The sequence below is a fragment of the Mauremys reevesii genome, linkage group 3, assembly GCF_016161935.1.
Source record: "Mauremys reevesii isolate NIE-2019 linkage group 3, ASM1616193v1, whole genome shotgun sequence".
Lineage (NCBI taxonomy): Eukaryota > Metazoa > Chordata > Testudines > Geoemydidae > Mauremys > Mauremys reevesii.
The window spans coordinates 179,004,871-179,022,274 of NC_052625.1; the positions used below are offsets into that span (position 1 = coordinate 179,004,871).

At 49.5% G+C, this 17,404-nt stretch overlaps 1 protein-coding gene across 2 annotated transcripts in view; it reads right to left on the reverse strand.

Moving 5' to 3' along the window:
- The window catches only part of CYS1 (cystin 1), a 28,316-nt gene extending 11,135 nt beyond the window's left edge, over positions 1–17,181 (reverse strand). The window contains exon 1 of one of the 2 annotated variants that reach the window (XM_039533031.1): positions 16,415–17,181. In XM_039533031.1, coding sequence (XP_039388965.1) covers positions 16,415–16,807 — 393 coding nt within the window. In that variant the 5' untranslated portion in view covers positions 16,808–17,181. The remainder of the gene's footprint in view (positions 1–16,414) is intronic. The other variant, XM_039533032.1, reaches the window with a different exon arrangement.
- Between the last annotated feature and the right edge of the window lie 223 nt (positions 17,182–17,404).

The following is a 17,404-nucleotide window of genomic DNA, read 5'->3' on the forward strand; positions in this document are numbered from 1 at the left end:
GGAAGGGTCCAGCTGATGCAAAATGGACAAACCTGCATAAGGTGAGCAGACTTTGGCCTTGGCTTTCATTTTCTTTGCAGGAAAATGAAAAAGTAGCTTTGTCTCCAGAGAAGGAAAGAGAAAAGGCTTTCCTGGGAAAAATGAGACTGCAAAGGGGGGGCGGGGGAAATAGCATAATATTAAAGCCTCCTGCCCAGCTTACAGCCTGTGATTCAGCTTTGCTTGGCTTTTTCAGGCCCAGATAGTTTGAGAGATTACTTCATCGGAAGCAGCACCTTGCATTACGATATGCCTACAGTAGGTGTGACTGCAGCTCAGGAAGACCCACCTGAGCTAGCTTTAGGCCTGGTCTACACCTAAAACGTTAGCTTGACCTAGCGACATTGCTCAGGACTGTGGAAAAATGTCATGCCCTGTGCAGCACAGGGTGACTCACCCCCTACACTGCGGCACTTGTAGTGTCGATATACCCTTAATCTAGGTAGCTTGGGTACCTGAACAGTGAAGCGACAGAAGCACGGGTAGTTTACTCACAGGACTAACCCTCGCTGAAGCGGGCACTGCCACAACTGTTCCGGTGCCCAAGCTAGCTAGATTAGCCCCGCTAGCATTATGGCTATTTGAGCTACACTCGCATGCCGTGATTACAGTGTAATCATACATACCCTTAGTCACCTGTTTAATTCCAGCTCAGTAAGGGCTGCTCTACATGCTGTTTTGCGCCAAGCTAACTAAATTGAGCTCCCCAATTCAGTTAGATCTGTGCAACCCCCTTGCCTGGAGGCAGTTCTATGTGGATAAGCTGTGTCCATGCGAGGGAGTTACGCTGACTTCACTACAGCTGTTTTTTATACTGATTTAGTTACGCTAGTGAAAAAAGTGTGTGCAGACAAGTTGTGAGTAATGACTGCCTCAAGGCTGGGATGGATGTCTGGTACTTGTGACCTTGCAAATCTTTGGCTCTGTTAGGGGTTTACAAGGTAGGCAATTGAGTGATGGTGGCACTGGTCCATTAGCAACCAAGGACCAGATTTGTAAAGGCCTTTAGGTGCCTAAAGATGTAGTTCAGTGCCTAAAGATCTTTAACAATCTGGCCCCAGCTTCTTTCACACAGGCCACCGAAAGGTTGTTTATTTTTCTTTTGCAACGCTCTGTTTGGCCTGAGAAGACTTCTTAGACTAATAGGAAGCAGTCGCATGAGTCAGTGAGAGGCCCACTGGCAGGGTTGTGTGGAGAAATTGAGAATTTGCTCTGGTACTTTGGCACCATCTACACATTTTATGGAAGAAAAGAGAAACCTGCTCCCCCCCGACTCTCCAAAGGGACAAGGTATTGGTGGGAATGGTGCAAGGAGCAGTCTCAGAGTGGAGAACCCGAGTGCCCCCTTCCTGTCTCTGCTGCTGCGGAACATACCATGATCTTGGCGTGCAGGAGAGTCTCATTAGAGACAAAGGGCCAGAGCCACCCACTGAACTCCTGGTGCAGAACTGTGGGAGGAAGACACTCTGCCAAAGGGGTGCTTAACATCACATCATCTCCTCCACTACAGATGACCAGAATGGTACCCAAAGAATGGGCGGCACTGTTCTGGGATGGGGAGCAGAAGGGCCCTGTGACTTGCCCCACAACAGCACAAAGCTGGCATCCCATGCAGTAACTCCTGTGAGAAGGCAGTACTGAAAACACAGCCTGCTCTCCCTCAGTGGACAGAGAGGGTGCAGCTCCTTGCACAAGCAGGTATGACTCTCACCCCCAGTGGTAAAGCAGCAAAGAGCACTTCATTCCAACGACAGTATTAGGCCATGCCTACACTGCACTTTCGCTAGTAAAACTTTTGTCACTTGGTGGGGAAAAAAATAACCCCCTTTAACAATGAAAAGTGCCAGTCTGGACAGTGCTTTGTTGGCGGGAAACAAAGCTACCACCCCTTGTTGGGGAGTGATTTGATTTTTGTTGGTAAGAGAGAGCTCTCTCTTGCCGACAGAGTGGTTACACCGAGTACCTTACAATGGCTCTGCTGTAGTGGAAGAGCTGTGCCGCTGTAAGGTGTGCAGTGTAGGCATAGCCTTAATCATGAGCACTGAATGGGACTATACACTTCTAGGGGCATTTGACTCTGCTCTTAGCTCCGGGAGAATGTAGCCAACATTCCCAGCTTCCAATACTTTTCTAGGCAGGAGGATGCTGGATGTTTTAAGGGTGTGTTTAAATTATACAACAGATTTTTTTTTTTCCCCCTGTGGCTAACTCCTCCACACTGAGCTGTACGTGTTATGTGGGTGGAAGAGAGAATTAATTAGTCATCAGGACTGTCTCTGGTTAATAAAACCTGCTTCATGATGCAAAATTAGCTCCTACCTTCCAGGGGTGCTGGAACAATTCGTATAGTGGAGGTGCTGAGAGCCATTGAACCAAACTGTAAACCCTGTGTATAATGGAAAGCACTTTAAGCCAGAGGGTGCTGCAGCTCCCCCAGCACCTCTAGTTCCAGCACCTATGCTACCTTTTGTAAGGACCTCTTTCAGCGGCAACACTTGTTTCTGAAGAGAAATGCGTATTAGTATATGTAGGTATCTACTACTATGTAATCTACTGCCTCAAGAAAAGCTCTGGGAAACAGAAAAGAGAGGAAGGTAAAATATAGTCTACACCTTCAGGTCCCTACCCATGCTTCTGTCTGATCTCAGTTCATCCCAGATGGGCAAGATGACACTGTCAGAATGACCAGGAGAAGGAGATGATCTTAGCAGTAGTTCAGGTCACACGGCATGAGATGTCCCATTGAGTATGGCATGGAATAGACATAGAATGAAATCTAACTCCACCCAGATGTGCTCGTTAGTTGTAATTTGTATGGTGCACATGCAGCAGGTAACTTACATTAATGTTTTATGTGGGTTAATGTGATGCACAAGGCTTCAATACTAGTGGGTCCCTGTCCTGCAGCTAAATGAATATTCACTGGGTTGTTTGGCACCTCTCCTATTTCAGTGAAGTGAAAAGAAGAAGGAGCTAATACAGCATCTGTGGGGTAAGTGACTGTCTGTAGTGTGTGTTTGTTTGTGTTTGGGGATTACTTGCTGTGTGCTGAGCTTGTGTTTGTCAGTCTGTTTGTTTGTTTGAGGGACCGTGTGCTCTGGCTGGCAGTTGGAGGCAGGTTTGAAAGCTCGAAGCCTCTGGTAATTGGCTGAGCCTTAATCAGTGGGCGGGGCATTCACTCAGGGCGGGGCTTTATAAAGCCGCGCACAAGCGACCAGGGGCTGCTAACAGGGAGTTTCGCAAGGGAGTTTAGAAGGGGAGTGGGAAGGGAGCGGGAGTCCCTCGCCGGCTGTAACCCCTTCCCTGTGGGCCCCCCCCTAAAACCCTAAAACCTGTAAACCGAACCACATTCCAAAACTCCTTTCTGTAAACCACCCTTCCACTAACTAGGAGACAATGCAGGCAGAAGCCCAGCAGCAGAGTGGGGGCTATCCAGTTTATTGCGCTGAGTGTTGCATGTATGATTACCTGCCCTGTGGGCGGGTGGCGTATGTGTGCAGTCGGTGCAAGGAGCTCCTGGCCCTCAGAGACCATGTACGGACTTTGGAGGCCAGGGTGGCGAAACTGGAGGAGCTAAGAGAGGCAGAGAGGTATGTTGATGAGGCTTTCCGGGACACTGTAGAATTGTCCCACCTCAGCTCAGACAGCTCCTGTGCTGTTGAAGAGGAAGAACGGCCCAGGGAAGTAGAGCAGTCGATGGGAGCAGAGGGAAACCTTCCTGTAGTTGGGACCCTCCTTCCAGATGGTGCTGGGGTTGCCTCTCGCACTGAGGTTGCCTCTCCGGGGGAGGGAACTCCAGTTTCTAGGAAAAGGCAGGTGTTAGTAATGGGAGATTCGATTATTAGAAATGTAGATAGCTGGGTCTGTGATGACCAGGAGAACCGTATGGTGACTTGCCTGCCTGGTGCGAAGGTTGCGGATCTCTCGAGGCATCTAGATAGACTTGTGTGTAGTGCTGGGGAGGAGCCGGTGGTCGTGGTACATGTAGGTACCAATGACATAGGGAAGAGTAGGAGAGATGTCCTGGAAGCCAAATTTAGGCTGCTAGGGAAGAGACTGAAATCCAGGACCTCTATGGTGGCATTTTCAGAAATGCTCCCAGTTCCATGCGCAGGGCCAGGTAGGCAGGCAGAGCTTCAGAGTCTCAATGCGTGGATGAGACGATGGTGTAGAGAGGAGGGGTTCACGTTCATTAGGAACTGGGGAAACTTCTGGGATGGGAGGAGCCTATACAGGAGAGATGGGCTCCACCTAAACCAAAGTGGAACCAGACTGCTGGCACTAAACATTAAAAAGGTTGTAGAGCAGTTTTTAAACTAGGAGATGGGGGAAAGCCGACTGCTGCAGAGGAGCGTGTGGATCGGACAAAGACTTCTCTTAGGGGAGAGTCTGATGATAGAGAATCTCCAGGTTATAGTCAAGCATCCTGTGGCACCTTATAGACTAACAGACTAAAGACTAAAGCATGAGCTTTCGTGGGTGAATACCCACTTCTTCGGATGGCTTGCATCCGAAGAAGTGGGTATTCACCCACGAAAGCTCATGCTGCAAAACGTCTGTTAGTCTATAAGGTGCCACAGGATTCTTTGCTGCTTCTACAGAACCAGACTAACACGGCTACCCCTCTGATACTTGACAGGTTATAGTCAGGAGCAGAGGACTGAAAAGTATAATGTAAGGGCCAGATCAGATGATAAACAGTCACATAAAAAAGAATCTGGCACATCAGAAAAAGGCAGGCTAATAAACAGGGACAAGTTTTTAAAGTGCTTGTACACAAATGCCAGAAGTCTAAATAATAAGATGGGTGAACTAGAGTGCTTTGTGATAAAGGAGGATATAGATATAATAGGCATCACAGAAACCTGGTGGACTGAGAGCAATCAATGGGACACAATCATTCCGGGGTACAAAATATATCGGAAGGACAGAACAGGTCGTGCAGGGGGAGGAGTGGCACTATATGTGAAAGAAAGTGTAGATTCAAATGAAGTAAAAATCTTAAGCGAATCCACATGTTCCATAGAGTCTCTATGGATAGAAATTTCATGCTCTAGTAAAAATATAACATTAGGGATCTATTATCGACCACCTGACCAGGACAGTAATAGTGATGATGAAATGCTAAGGGAAATTAGAGAGGCTATCAAAATTAAGAACACAATAATAGTGGGGGATTTCAATTATCCCCATATTGACTGGGAACATTTCACTTCAGGACGAAATGCAGAGATAAAATTTCTCGATACTTTAAATGATTGCTTCATGGAGCAGCTGGTACGGGAACCCACAAGGGGAGAGGCAACTCTAGATTTAATCCTGAGTGGAGTGCAGGAGCTGGTCCAAGAGGTAACTATAGCAGGACCGCTTGCAAATAGTGACCATAATACAATAGCATTCAACATCCCTGTGGTGGGAATAACACCTCAACTGCCCAACACTGTGGCATTTAATTTCAAAAGGGGGAACTATACAAAAACGAGGGGGTTAGTTAGACAAAAGTTAAAAGGTACAGTGACTAAAGTGAAATCCCTGCAAGTTGCATGGGCCCTTTTTAAAGACACCATAATAGAGGCCCAACTTCAATGTATACCCCAAATTAAGAAAAACAGTAAAAGAACTAAAAAAGAGCCACCATGGCTTAACAACCATGTAAAAGAAGCAGTGAGAGATAAAAAGACTTCCTTTAAAAAGTGGAAGTCAAATCCTAGTGAGGCAAATAGAAAGGAGCACAAACACTGCCAACTTAAGTGCAAGAGTGTAATAAGAAAAGCCAAAGAGGAGTTTGAAGAACAGCTAGCCAAAAACTCCAAAGGTAATAACAAAATGTTTTTTAAGTACATCAGAAGCAGGAAGCCTGCTAAACAACCAGTGGGGCCCCTTGATGATCAAAATACAAAAGTATCGCTTAAAGAAGATAAAGTAATTGCGGAGAAACTAAATGGATTCTTTGCTTCAGTCTTCACAGCTGAGGATGTTAGGAGATTCCCAAACCTGAGCTGGCTTTTGTAGGTGACAAATCTGAGGAACTGTCACAGATTGAAGTGTCACTAGAGGAGGTTTTGGAATTAATTGATAAACTCAACATTAACAAGTCACCAGGACCAGATGGCATTCACCCAAGAGTTCTGAAAGAACTCAAATGTGAAGTTGGAACTATTAACTAAGGTTTGTAACCTGTCCTTTAAATCGGCTTCGGTACCCAATGACTGGAAGTTAGCTAATGTAACGCCAATATTTAAAAAGGGCTCTAGGGGTGATCCTGGCAATTACAGACCGGTAAGTCTAACGTCAGTACCGGGCAAATTAGTTGAAACAATAGTAAAGAATAAAATTGTCAGACAAATAGAAAAACATAAACTCTTGAGCAATAGTCAACATGGTTTCTGTAAAGGGAAATCGTGTCTTACTAATCTATTAGAGTTCTTTGAAGGGGTCAACAAACATGTGGACAAGGGGGATCCGGTGGGCATAGTGTACTTAGATTTCCAGAAAGCCTTTGACAAGGTCCCTCACCAAAGGCTCTTATGTAAATTAAGCTGTCATGGGATAAAAGGAAAGGTCCTTTCATGGATTGAGAACTGGTTAAAGGACTGGGAACAAAGGGTAGGAATTAATGGTAAATTCTCAGAATGGAGAGGGGTAACTAGTGGTGTTCCCCAAGAGTCAGTCCTCGGACCAATCCTATTCAATTTATTCATAAATGATCTGGAGAAAGGGGTAAACAGTGAGGTGGCAAAGTTTGCAGATGATACTAAACTACTCAAGATAGTTAAGACCAAAGCAGATTGTGAAGAACTTCAAAAAGATCTCACAAAACTAAGTGATTGGGCAACAAAATGGCAAATGAAATTTAATGTGGATAAATGTAAAGTAATGCACATTGGAAAAAATAACCCCAACTATACATACAACATGATGGGGGTAATTTAGCTACAACGAGTCAGGAAAAAGATCTTGGAGTCATCGTGGATAGTTCTCTGAAGATGTCCACGCAGTGTGCAGAGGCGGTCAAAAAAGCAAACAGGATGTTAGGAATCATTAAAAAGGGGATAGAGAATAAGACTGAGAATATAGTATTGCCCTTATATAAATCCATGGTACACCCACATCTCGAATACTGTGTACAGATGTGGTCACCTCACCTCAAAAAAGATATTCTAGCACTAGAAAAGGTTCAGAAAAGGGCAACTAAAATGATTAGGGGTTTAGAGAGGGTCCCATACGAGGAAAGATTAAAGAGGCTAGGACTCTTCAGCTTGGAAAAGAGAAGACTAAGGGGGGATATGATAGAGGTATATAAAATCATGAGTGATGTTGAGAAAGTGGATAAGGAAAAGTTATTTACTTATTCCCATAATACAAGAACTAGGGGTCACCAAATGAAATTAATAGGCAGCAGGTTTAAAACAAATAAAAGGAAGTTCTTCTTCACACAGCGCACAGTCAACTTGTGGAACTCCTTGCCTGAGGAGGTTATGAAGGCTAGGACTGTAACAATGTTTAAAAGGGGACTGGATAAATTCATGGTGGCTAAGTCCATAAATGGCTATTAGCCAGGATGGATAAGAATGGTGTCCCTAGCCTCTGTTCGTCAGAGGATGGAGATGGATGGCAGGAGAGAGATCACTTGATCATTGCCTGTTAGGTTCACTCCCTCTGGGGCACCTGGCATTGGCCACTGTCGGTAGACAGATACTGGGCTAGATGGACCTTTGGTCTGACCCGGTACGGCCTTTCTTATGTTCTTATGTTAAGTTAAATCATGTCAGCATCGTGTGATGCGGCTTTTAGCCTCTTTCTAATTCTCAGCCAGACTGCAGAGCCTCCTCCTTGTTTTCTTTCCATCCTATTTTCAGGTTGGGAAGAAGGTTTTGGCACATGGTGCTGAGTTTGGCTGGGATACAAATCATTAGAACTCAGTAGATCAGATTCATCCCTGCAGTGAAACTCCACTGAAGTCAGCATAGGAGTGTTACGACAGATGCTGACGGGAGCATCACTTAGGAAATGAAGAAGAATATGGGGAGCTCCCAGAGAATCCTTCCTCTAAAATGTTTGAGAGCTAGAATTTTTTCTGATAGACCTCCTCCTCCCCACCCTCCATTTTTTTTGCTTTAGATCAGCAATCATTTACAGTACAGAAGCAGCAAAGTGAACCAAACTCTCCGTAAAGACCAGAAAGTGATGTTGGTAGAAAAAACACCTCTGTGTCCTGGTGGCCATTCTGTTCAGGTGTCAGGGTGAGTGCAGCACAGCTGTGCTGTGATGACATAAGCTCTTTGAAAGCAGCATTCTTTTTAGTTAAGATTATAACACAACTACCGGTTTGTTTGTCCACTGGCCAAATTGCAAACTTGTGTTAAAACTAGGGGCTTGTGATCCACACATAAAAAAGGTGAATCATCAAGATCCAACTCTGGAAATTAACAAGGGGAGTTGCGCAGTTTGAAAAAAATCTGTTTGTTTGGATTTTCCATCCAATCATTCCCCCAGCTGTAGCTAGGAGTTGATAGAATCACAGATGTTAGAGCTGGAAAAGCTCTATTTATTAGGTCATCTAATCCATTTCCCTGCCAGTGCAGGATAGTTCCCTACAGTATGTTTTTCTAGTCTTCTTGTCATGGAATGAGGGACTTGACTTGAGGGCACGTTCGACTACTAACAGTAATTTTTAAATGTTGTTGAAAATGATATTTAATAGTGTTGGAAATAAACAATGTATTTTATTCACTTTAAAAAGTATTTCAACAAGAAAAGGAACACTATTTAGTGACAATGTAAAAGTAGCTATAAAAAAGTGAGTGCAATGAAAAATGTCTCTTTGGACTATCCATACGAAATACAGAGTGTAAATAAGATTCAGCTAACCAGCCACAAGGTGACACTGTTTCACACAAATCTACTGAAAGGGCACTTATCTGGATGTAAAAAGGATACACTACCTTTCTGACCAAATCAGATTTCTAAAAGTACATTACAATCCATTGGACTGTGACTACTAAGTATTGTGTACTACCATTAACTATACCATCCCATATGCAGTGCTGTAATGTAATCACTTTGTCTCTAAGTAGGTGCTACTATAACACTCAGGGGCTGCTCTAGGAATTCTGCCGCCCCAAGCAGGGCGGCGCGCCACGGGGCGTGCTCTGCCGGTCGCTGGTCCCGCAGCTCCGGGGGACCTCTTGCAGACGTGCCTGCGGAGGGTCCGCTGGTCCCGTGGCTCTGGTGAACCTCCCGCAGGCATGCCTGTGGATGCTCTACCGGAGCCGTGGGACCAGCAGACCCTCCACAGAAATGCCTGCGGGAGGTCAGCCGGAGCCGCCTGCCGCCCTCCCGGCAAAGTGCCGCCCCAAGCACGCGCTTGGCGCGCTGGGGTCTGGAGCCGGCCCTGATAACACTGCAGAAAGCTATTTTTGGGGAAAAAAAGATTGCTTGCACATTTTTCCATGTTAGGAAGCCAGGAGCGTGATGAATGAGGCCATGGCATCACAGTCCTTTCTGGTTTCCATAGAGAGTTGCCATCATGTACTGTACTATAGCAGCTTTTGTAAAACCACAAATATTCTTTTTGAGCTGAGCAAAGAAAAGTGAGACAGAAAAACAAGAGTGATCGCTCAAGCTCTAGATGGGTGAGTGGGTGGCTGAAATTAAATGGAAGCTTAAAAAAGAATGGTTTCAGAGTGGTAGCCGTGTTAGTCTGTATCAGCAAAAACAATGAGAAGTCCTTGTGGCACCTCAGAGACTAAGGGCTTGGCTACACTTGAAAGTTGCAGCGCTGGGAGTTACAGCGCTGGTCGTGCAGCTGTGTAGGGACAGCGCTGGTGTGTGGCCACACTGACAGCTACCAGTGCTGGTGTGTGGCCACATTTGCAGCGCTGTTGGGAGTGATGCATTATGGGCAGCTATCCCAGCGTTCAAGTGGCAGCAACATGCTTTTCAAAAGAGGGGGGTGGGGTGGCGTGTAGTGTGACAGGGAGCGGGGGAGAGAGAGAGAGTGGATTTTTGGAGCCAACACTGTATGTTAGCTTCCTGACTTGCAAAATCAGAAAATGTTCCCGACCCCTTAATCTTAACTCTTAACTTCAAACAGCCTGCATCCAACGGACTCCCGTTCTCCCCTCTGCCCCCGCTATTCCTCGTCAAGCAAACACTCAACCCCTGTGAATGAGATAGGCAGGGGGTTTTCTCATTTGATTGTTCACAGTCAGGTACAGATTGATCACAGCAAACAGGAGCTGTGTTTGTTTTTTAGATAAGCAGCTCCCTGTGCTCCGGAGCGCCGCGGAGCTCTGAGTTCACAACAAAACAAAGAGAGGCTGCAAAACAAAGAGTAATTTAGTTAAAAGCATTCTGGGATATCTCCTAATACCCTGGAGGCCAATAACAGCGCTGGTGTGTGGCCACACTTGACGAGCAGCGCTGGATCACCAGCGCTGCACTTGTTATACCCCAAGCAGACCAGGTGTTCAGCCAGCGCTGCAGCCAGGGAGTTGCAGCACTGGATGTGCCTTGCAGGTGTGGACAGTTACTAATTGCAGTGCTGGAAAGCCTCCACCAGCGCTGCAACTTTTAAGTGTAGCCAAGCCCTAACAAATGTATTAGTTAGTCTCTAAGGTGCCATAAGGACTCTTTCTAAAAAACAAGAAGGAATGGTGACTGCTGTCAGTGATCTAGGGGTCCCAAAAGAATAAGAATCGGGAGATTTGGGTTCTATTCCTAACTCTGCTGCTAGCCTCAGTTTCTCTATCTCCATAATCAGAATAATACCAGTCCATGTATGAGAACTGCTTTGAAATTTCAGATGAAAATGCTTAGTGCTCCAGGTTGCAAAGGAAAAAAACCCTGACCTGACCTGAGAGTTAATTCTCTTTGCAAAGCCCCTGTAATTGTTTTCTCTTCAAATGACTTGGGGGGGGGGGGAGAAGAGAGGGATTGAGTGCTTTTGTCAATTGTGTTAGCTCAATTGAGTTAGGTTAACATAACTGAAAACCGTTCTTTCTACTGGTGTAGATACAAGCTGACAACTTCGAAGTCATGGTAGCCAATCATGTTGTATCCTAGCCTCCTCACTATTCTAAGCCAATGGTGCACAAGCCTCTGTCCATGGGTGCCTTCAACCACTGGGGTGTTTCTTGTGGCTCCTCACTTTCTGCAGACTGTATGCTGTAATTTAAAAGTATTCTGTTTGAACCAATGCAGATCTGTCTTAGGGCCAGACAGTGCCCTCCTCTCCTACCCTGAGTACCACCTTACTCTCCAAGGCGTTGTCATCATGCAGGTCTCATCATGAGTCAGAAGATCAGAATCTTGCCTATTGTGAGTCTGTAGAGAGTTAGCCTGAAACTAGTGCTTTGAGAGATGTGAACTGACCCTGATTTATCTGTGTGGTGCTAACTCTGAAGCCTAATGATGATGGTGTAGATGTCAACATTCTTCACTAATATTTAAGTGAAATATCCAATTGATATGAATAGCCACTAGGGCTGGTATCAGAAATTATAGAAAAGATATGAAAAAGATATTAGGTGAATGACTAATACCTTTAGAATACTTGAGCATATCTGTGAAGGAGAGGCATACTGGCAAAAGTGAGTTGGAGAGGGCAGAAAGGTACTGGGTTAGATAGATAAATACTGCAAGGAGTTTCAGCAGCATCTTGTAAAAAGGCTAAAAATAGTGCATGGTATCACATATCAGTATATGCATGTATCCACTTAGACTTAATTAGGTGAATTTATCACATATCAGTATATGCATGTATCCACTTAGACTTAATTAGGTGAATTCAGACATGTCTGCTTCAGCCTTAATTCTTCATTTCTTGGACCTTTATTGATTTGTCAGTTCATCATTTTACTAATACCTACTCTTATGGATTAACTTTCTCTGGTTTATTTTTTATTTAAAAAAAAAAAACCCTGTTCATTACCTGTCATGACTTACTGTAGTTTGCCAATTTATGTTATAAATAAGAATATACAGAATAGTAAAAACATAGCTACTTAAAAAGGAGCTTACACATAACAGCCAAATTTCAACTGAGCTGTCTTATTTTTAAAAACACCACCACCAATACAGTATTTGAGTGCACATGCTGGAACAAAAATATAGAGCCGTATCCTCTAGCACTTACATGAGTAAAGATTAACTAGTGAAGTCAAGTAATTCTCACTCATGAGCAATCCCATTATGTGAGTAATGGTTCTAAGATCAAGCCTTAATTTTAAAATTGAATGTGTTTGAGTTATAAGAACAAAGAGGATATTGAACCTCTATTTTTTCGTGATGTCTAAATAAGACTTCGGTTTGAGGTGTGGTTTTTTGTTGTTTAATGTGCCCATGCTTATTGTTGACAAAATAATTACTCTGTTAGGAAATTATATCAAAGTTATCATTATCCCTTGCAAAAACAGTTTTACAACGGAAATATGAATATAATCATAAAGTGAGACTGTCAGGGCTATAAGGTTCCATTTAGCCTAACCTAAAAGTTGTTAGGCATCTGATGGGGAAAGTACTCTAAAAAACAGTAACAAATATTTAGAATTCAATCGATCAGTGTATTCCCACAATTTTTGTAGTCCCGCCTGCAGCAGCATCTAACAAACAGATCACTGTTCTTGGTGCCCTGGGTATCATGCTAAGATGATACAAAAATTGAAGTTAATGTTGTCTTTGTTGGATAGGAAGAGAGCCCTGTTAATTTCAGCTCTATTCACAAGAAAATTCAATAGTTGCTGTATAGAATAAGACTGAGGTGTTGGTGTGGTTTTGTTTGTTTGTTTGTTTTTAAGATGGTACCATTGTTACTGAAATGAACTGGCAAACATTAAAAGGTACTATATCTATATCTATCTATCTATCTGTATGTATGTGTGTGTTCAGCTTCAAAACTATTGCTTACATGACTGAACAAAGGAAAAAATGTGAGCTGTGCTGTATGCTTTATTTAATGACACTAGGATTCTTTTACAAGGAATTAATTAAAGGAGGAAAAAACCTTTTAATGGAGCACAGAAAACTGAGACTGGCATGACCCTTTCATGATTATATTTTCCCTAAAAGAGAGAAGGAATTTGGGGAAGAGCAACAGAAATGATAAAAGGGCTGCAGGGAATGATTTGTCAGGAAAGATAAAAAGAACTGACTATGCTATAGCTTGGCAAACCACTGGCTACGTCGACTGATATTACAATGATAGACTTTTCTAACGTACACAGGGCCTAAGTAGAGAACCAGCAACGGAAAGAGAACTATCTAAGGGCTCACCCCACAACTTTAGCTGAAGGGCGTAAACACCTAAGAGATGGAGAAGGAGCTACAACTAGGAGTAAAAGGATTAAATGAAAAAATGGGCAAATTAAGCTATGCAAATGTCCCCATAGAAAGGGGAGAGCCCTATAGCTTGGGATGCTGATCTGCAGATGTTATAGCAGGGGTCGGCAGTCTCTGGCACGTGGCTCTCCAGGATAAGCACGCTGGCGAGCCAGGCCAGTTTGTTTACCTGCCGCGTCAGCGGGTTTGGCCAATCACGGCTCCCACTAGCCCCGGTTCGCCATCCCAGGCCAATGGGGGCAGCGGGAAGCGGCACGGGCCAAGGGATGTGCTGGCCGCAGCTTCCCACTGCCCCCACTGGCCTGGAGCGGCGAACTGCGGCCAGTGGGAGCCGCGAGCAGCTGAACCTGCTGACGCAGCAGGTAAACAAACTGGCCCAGCCCGCCAGCGTGCTTACCCTGGCGAGTTGTGTGCCAGAGGCTGCCGACCTCTGTGTTATAGGAACTGGTTCTGCATTGAACTCAGGGAACTGGGCTGGCTGGGACACCCCTCCCATGGAGGCAGGCTAGCTAGGACTCCCAGAAGAAATTAAATAGATAGGGGACCTGCAAGGGAAATGGGTTTGCTGGGTGATAGGTTATAGGGGGACTTCCAAGGGGGACAGGCTGGCTGGACCCTAGGGCATAGTGTTAAAATGGGAGTCCAAGTGAGGGATGGGGCTAGGTGGATCCTCAGGGCAATGGATTAGATGGGATCCCGGAGGGATGGGGCTCCCTGGATCCCAAGCGCATGGGTTGATGGGGCCCTGGGGGTGGGCCAGAGGGGACACCAAGGGCAGGATGGGCTGTCTGGCACCTTCACCCTTGGCGTCTGGGGGTGGGCTGGCTTCCCTCCCAGACAATGGGCCCCAGGCCAGGGGGATAGAGTGGGCTTCTGGGGGAGTTGGGCTGGCTGGATCCCTGGGTGATGAACCCTGGGATGATGTGTTAGGGGGGGAACTGGGAGGATGGGCTGTCTGGATCCCAGGGGGACAGGTTACAGGGGGCCCATGGGTACAGGCTGGCTGGATCCCAAGGTGATAGGCCCCAGGAGGAACTGACTCTGGCTGGCTGGGGCCCTGGATGGATGGGCTGGCGGGATCCAATGGTGCTGGAACTAGGGCTGCTGGGGATGCTGCCGTACCCCCTGTCTTTGAGGTAGTATAACAAACACCAAATACAGGGTTTCCATCACCAGCACCCCCACTATAAAAACTGTTCTAGCACCCCTTGCTGGATCCCAGGGCGATGGGCCTGGGGGGGATGGGCTGGCTGGATCCCAGGGGATGGGCCCGGGGGCGATGGGCTGGCTGGATCCCAGGGCGATTGGGCCCTGGGGGGACGGGTTACTGGGGCCTGGGACCAGGCTGGCTGGATCCCAGGGCAATGGGCCCCTGGTGGGACGGGCTGGCTGGATCCCAGGGCGATGGGCCTGGGGGGGATGGGCTGGCTGGATCCCAGGGGATAGGCCCTGGCAGGACGGGTTACTGGGGCCTGGGACCAGGCTGGCTGGATCCCAGGGCGATGGGGCCCTGGGGGGATGGGCCCTGGCAGGACGGGTTACTGGGGCCTGGGACCAGGCTGGCTGGATCCCAGGGCACTGGGCCCCATGAAGCTGGGTTAGCTGGATCCCAGGGCGATGGGCCCCGGCGGGACGGGTTAGTGGGGTTCGGTGCTGGGCTGGCTGGATCCCTGGGCCCTGGCGGGACGGGTTACTGGGGCCCGGGGCCGGGCTGGCTGGATCCCAGGGCGATGGGCCCCGGCGGGACGGGTTAGTGGGGTTCGGTGCTGGGCTGGCTGGATCCCTGGGCCCTGGCGGGACGGGTTACTGGGGCCCGGGGCTGGGCTGGCTGGATCCCAGGGCGCTGGGCCTCGGCGAGACGGGTTAGTGGGGTTCGGTGCTGGGCTGGCTGGATCCCTGGGCCCTGGCGGGACGGGTTACTGGGGCCTGGGGCCGGGCTGGCTGGATCCCAGGGCGATGGGCCTGGGCGGGACGGGTTACTGGGGCCCAGGGCCGGGCTGGCTGGATCCCAGGGCGATGGGCCCCGGCGGGACGGGTTAGTGGGGTTCGGTGCTGGGCTGGCTGGATCCCTGGCGGGACGGGTTACTGGGGCCCAGGGCTGGGCTGGCTGGATCCCAGGCGCTGGGCCTCGGCGAGACGGGTTAGTGGGGTTCGGTGCGGGGCTGGCTGGATCCCTGGGCCCTGGCGGGACGGGTTACTGGGGCCCGGGGCTGGGCTGGCTGGATCCCAGGGCGCTGGGCCTCGGCGAGACGGGTTAGTGGGGTTCGGTGCTGGGCTGGCTGGATCCCTGGGCCCTGGCGGGACGGGTTACTGGGGCCCGGGGCTGGGCTGGCTGGATCCCAGGGCGCTGGGCCTCGGCGAGACGGGTTAGTGGGGTTCGGTGCTGGGCTGGCTGGATCCCTGGGCCCTGGCGGGACGGGTTACTGGGGCCCGGGGCTGGGCTGGCTGGATCCCAGGGCGATGGGCCTCGGCGAGACGGGTTACTGGGGCCCGGGGCCCGGCTGGCTGGATCCCAGGGCGCTGGGCCCCGGCGGGACGGGTTAATGGGGTTCGGTGCTGGGCTGGCTGGATCCCTGGGCCCTGGCGGGACGGGTTACTGGGGCCCGGGGCTGGGCTGGCTGGATCCCAGGGCGCTGGGCCTCGGCGAGACGGGTTAGTGGGGTTCGGTGCGGGGCTGGCTGGATCCCTGGGCCCTGGCGGGACGGGTTACTGGGGCCCGGGGCTGGGCTGGCTGGATCCCAGGGCGCTGGGCCTCGGCGAGACGGGTTAGTGGGGTTCGGTGCTGGGCTGGCTGGATCCCAGGGCGATGGGCCCCGGCGGGACGGGTTAGTGGGGTTCGGTGCTGGGCTGGCTGGATCCCTGGGCCCTGGCGGGACGGGTTACTGGGGCCCAGGGCTGGCTGGATCCCAGGGCGCTGGGCCTCGGCGGGACGGGTTACTGGGGCCCGGGCCGGGCTGGCTGGGCCCTGCCTCTCCTCCATCTCGCTGCCTGGGATCCGCTCCCGGTCCCCTTTCGGGGTGGGGGTGTCACTTACCGGCTGGTCCCCTCCGGCGGCACCGCTGCCCCGGCCGCTCCCTGCCGCCGCCGCCGCTGCCCTTGGGTGCCGGTCGTGGCCGGCCCAGGAGTCCCCGGCGGGCCCCCGGCGAGGCGGGCCCGGGCTGGGGGCAGCCGGTCCCCGGGCCGTGGGGGGCAGCGCGCCCGGCTCCTCGCACTCAGCCAGCACCTCCTCCAGCAGCTCCCAGTCCGAGTCCTCCGCCGGCTGCGGCCGCCGCAGGCTGCTGCTGGGCAGCTCCGTGGGGGCGGGCGCCTGGCTGCCCTTGGCCTCCTCGCCCTGCCCGCTGGGGGCGCTGCTGCTTCTGCCCCGCCTGCCGGGACGATCCGCGCCGGGGCTGCAGCTCCGCTTCCTCCTGCTGCTGCCGCTGCCCATGCTGCTGCCGCGGCTGCCCCCCGGGCCGGGGTGCCGGCGGGGCCTCCTAACGGGGTGACTCGCCTGGCCGGGATTCCAGAGCCCAGCTGCTGCCGCTGCCTCGGAGCATCCTGCTGATCCCGGATCCCTTCTCTCCCCTCCCTACCTCCCCCTTGTTTGCCTTGAGGGACCAAGGAAAAGCACTTTCCTTAGAAGTGAAGCGACTGACTCCTCTTGGGGAAGGTCCAGTAGTGGCAGCCAGTGAGCACAGGAGCAGCAGCCAGGGAACCTGCCCTCCCAGCTGCAAGGAAAGGAAATCGGCTGTTTGGAAGCTGCGAATCCCAAGAATTTACCCTCGGGAAGGAACCAACTGGGTGTAACCTCGCCGTGTGTGTGTGTGTGTGTGTGTGTGTGTGTGTTAGTTACATGGAGCCAGGTCAAAAACAGCCTGGAAAAAAATCTTCAAAAAAGGAAATACCACAAAGCCGCGCTCACAACTTCAATCTGCTGTTGGGTCTAGTCGGTGGAAACTATGACAAATATATATATATATATATAAAGTGTGTGTGTGCGAGAGAGCCTGGACTGTAAAGTGAAAGGAGAGAAGAACTCAAAGCA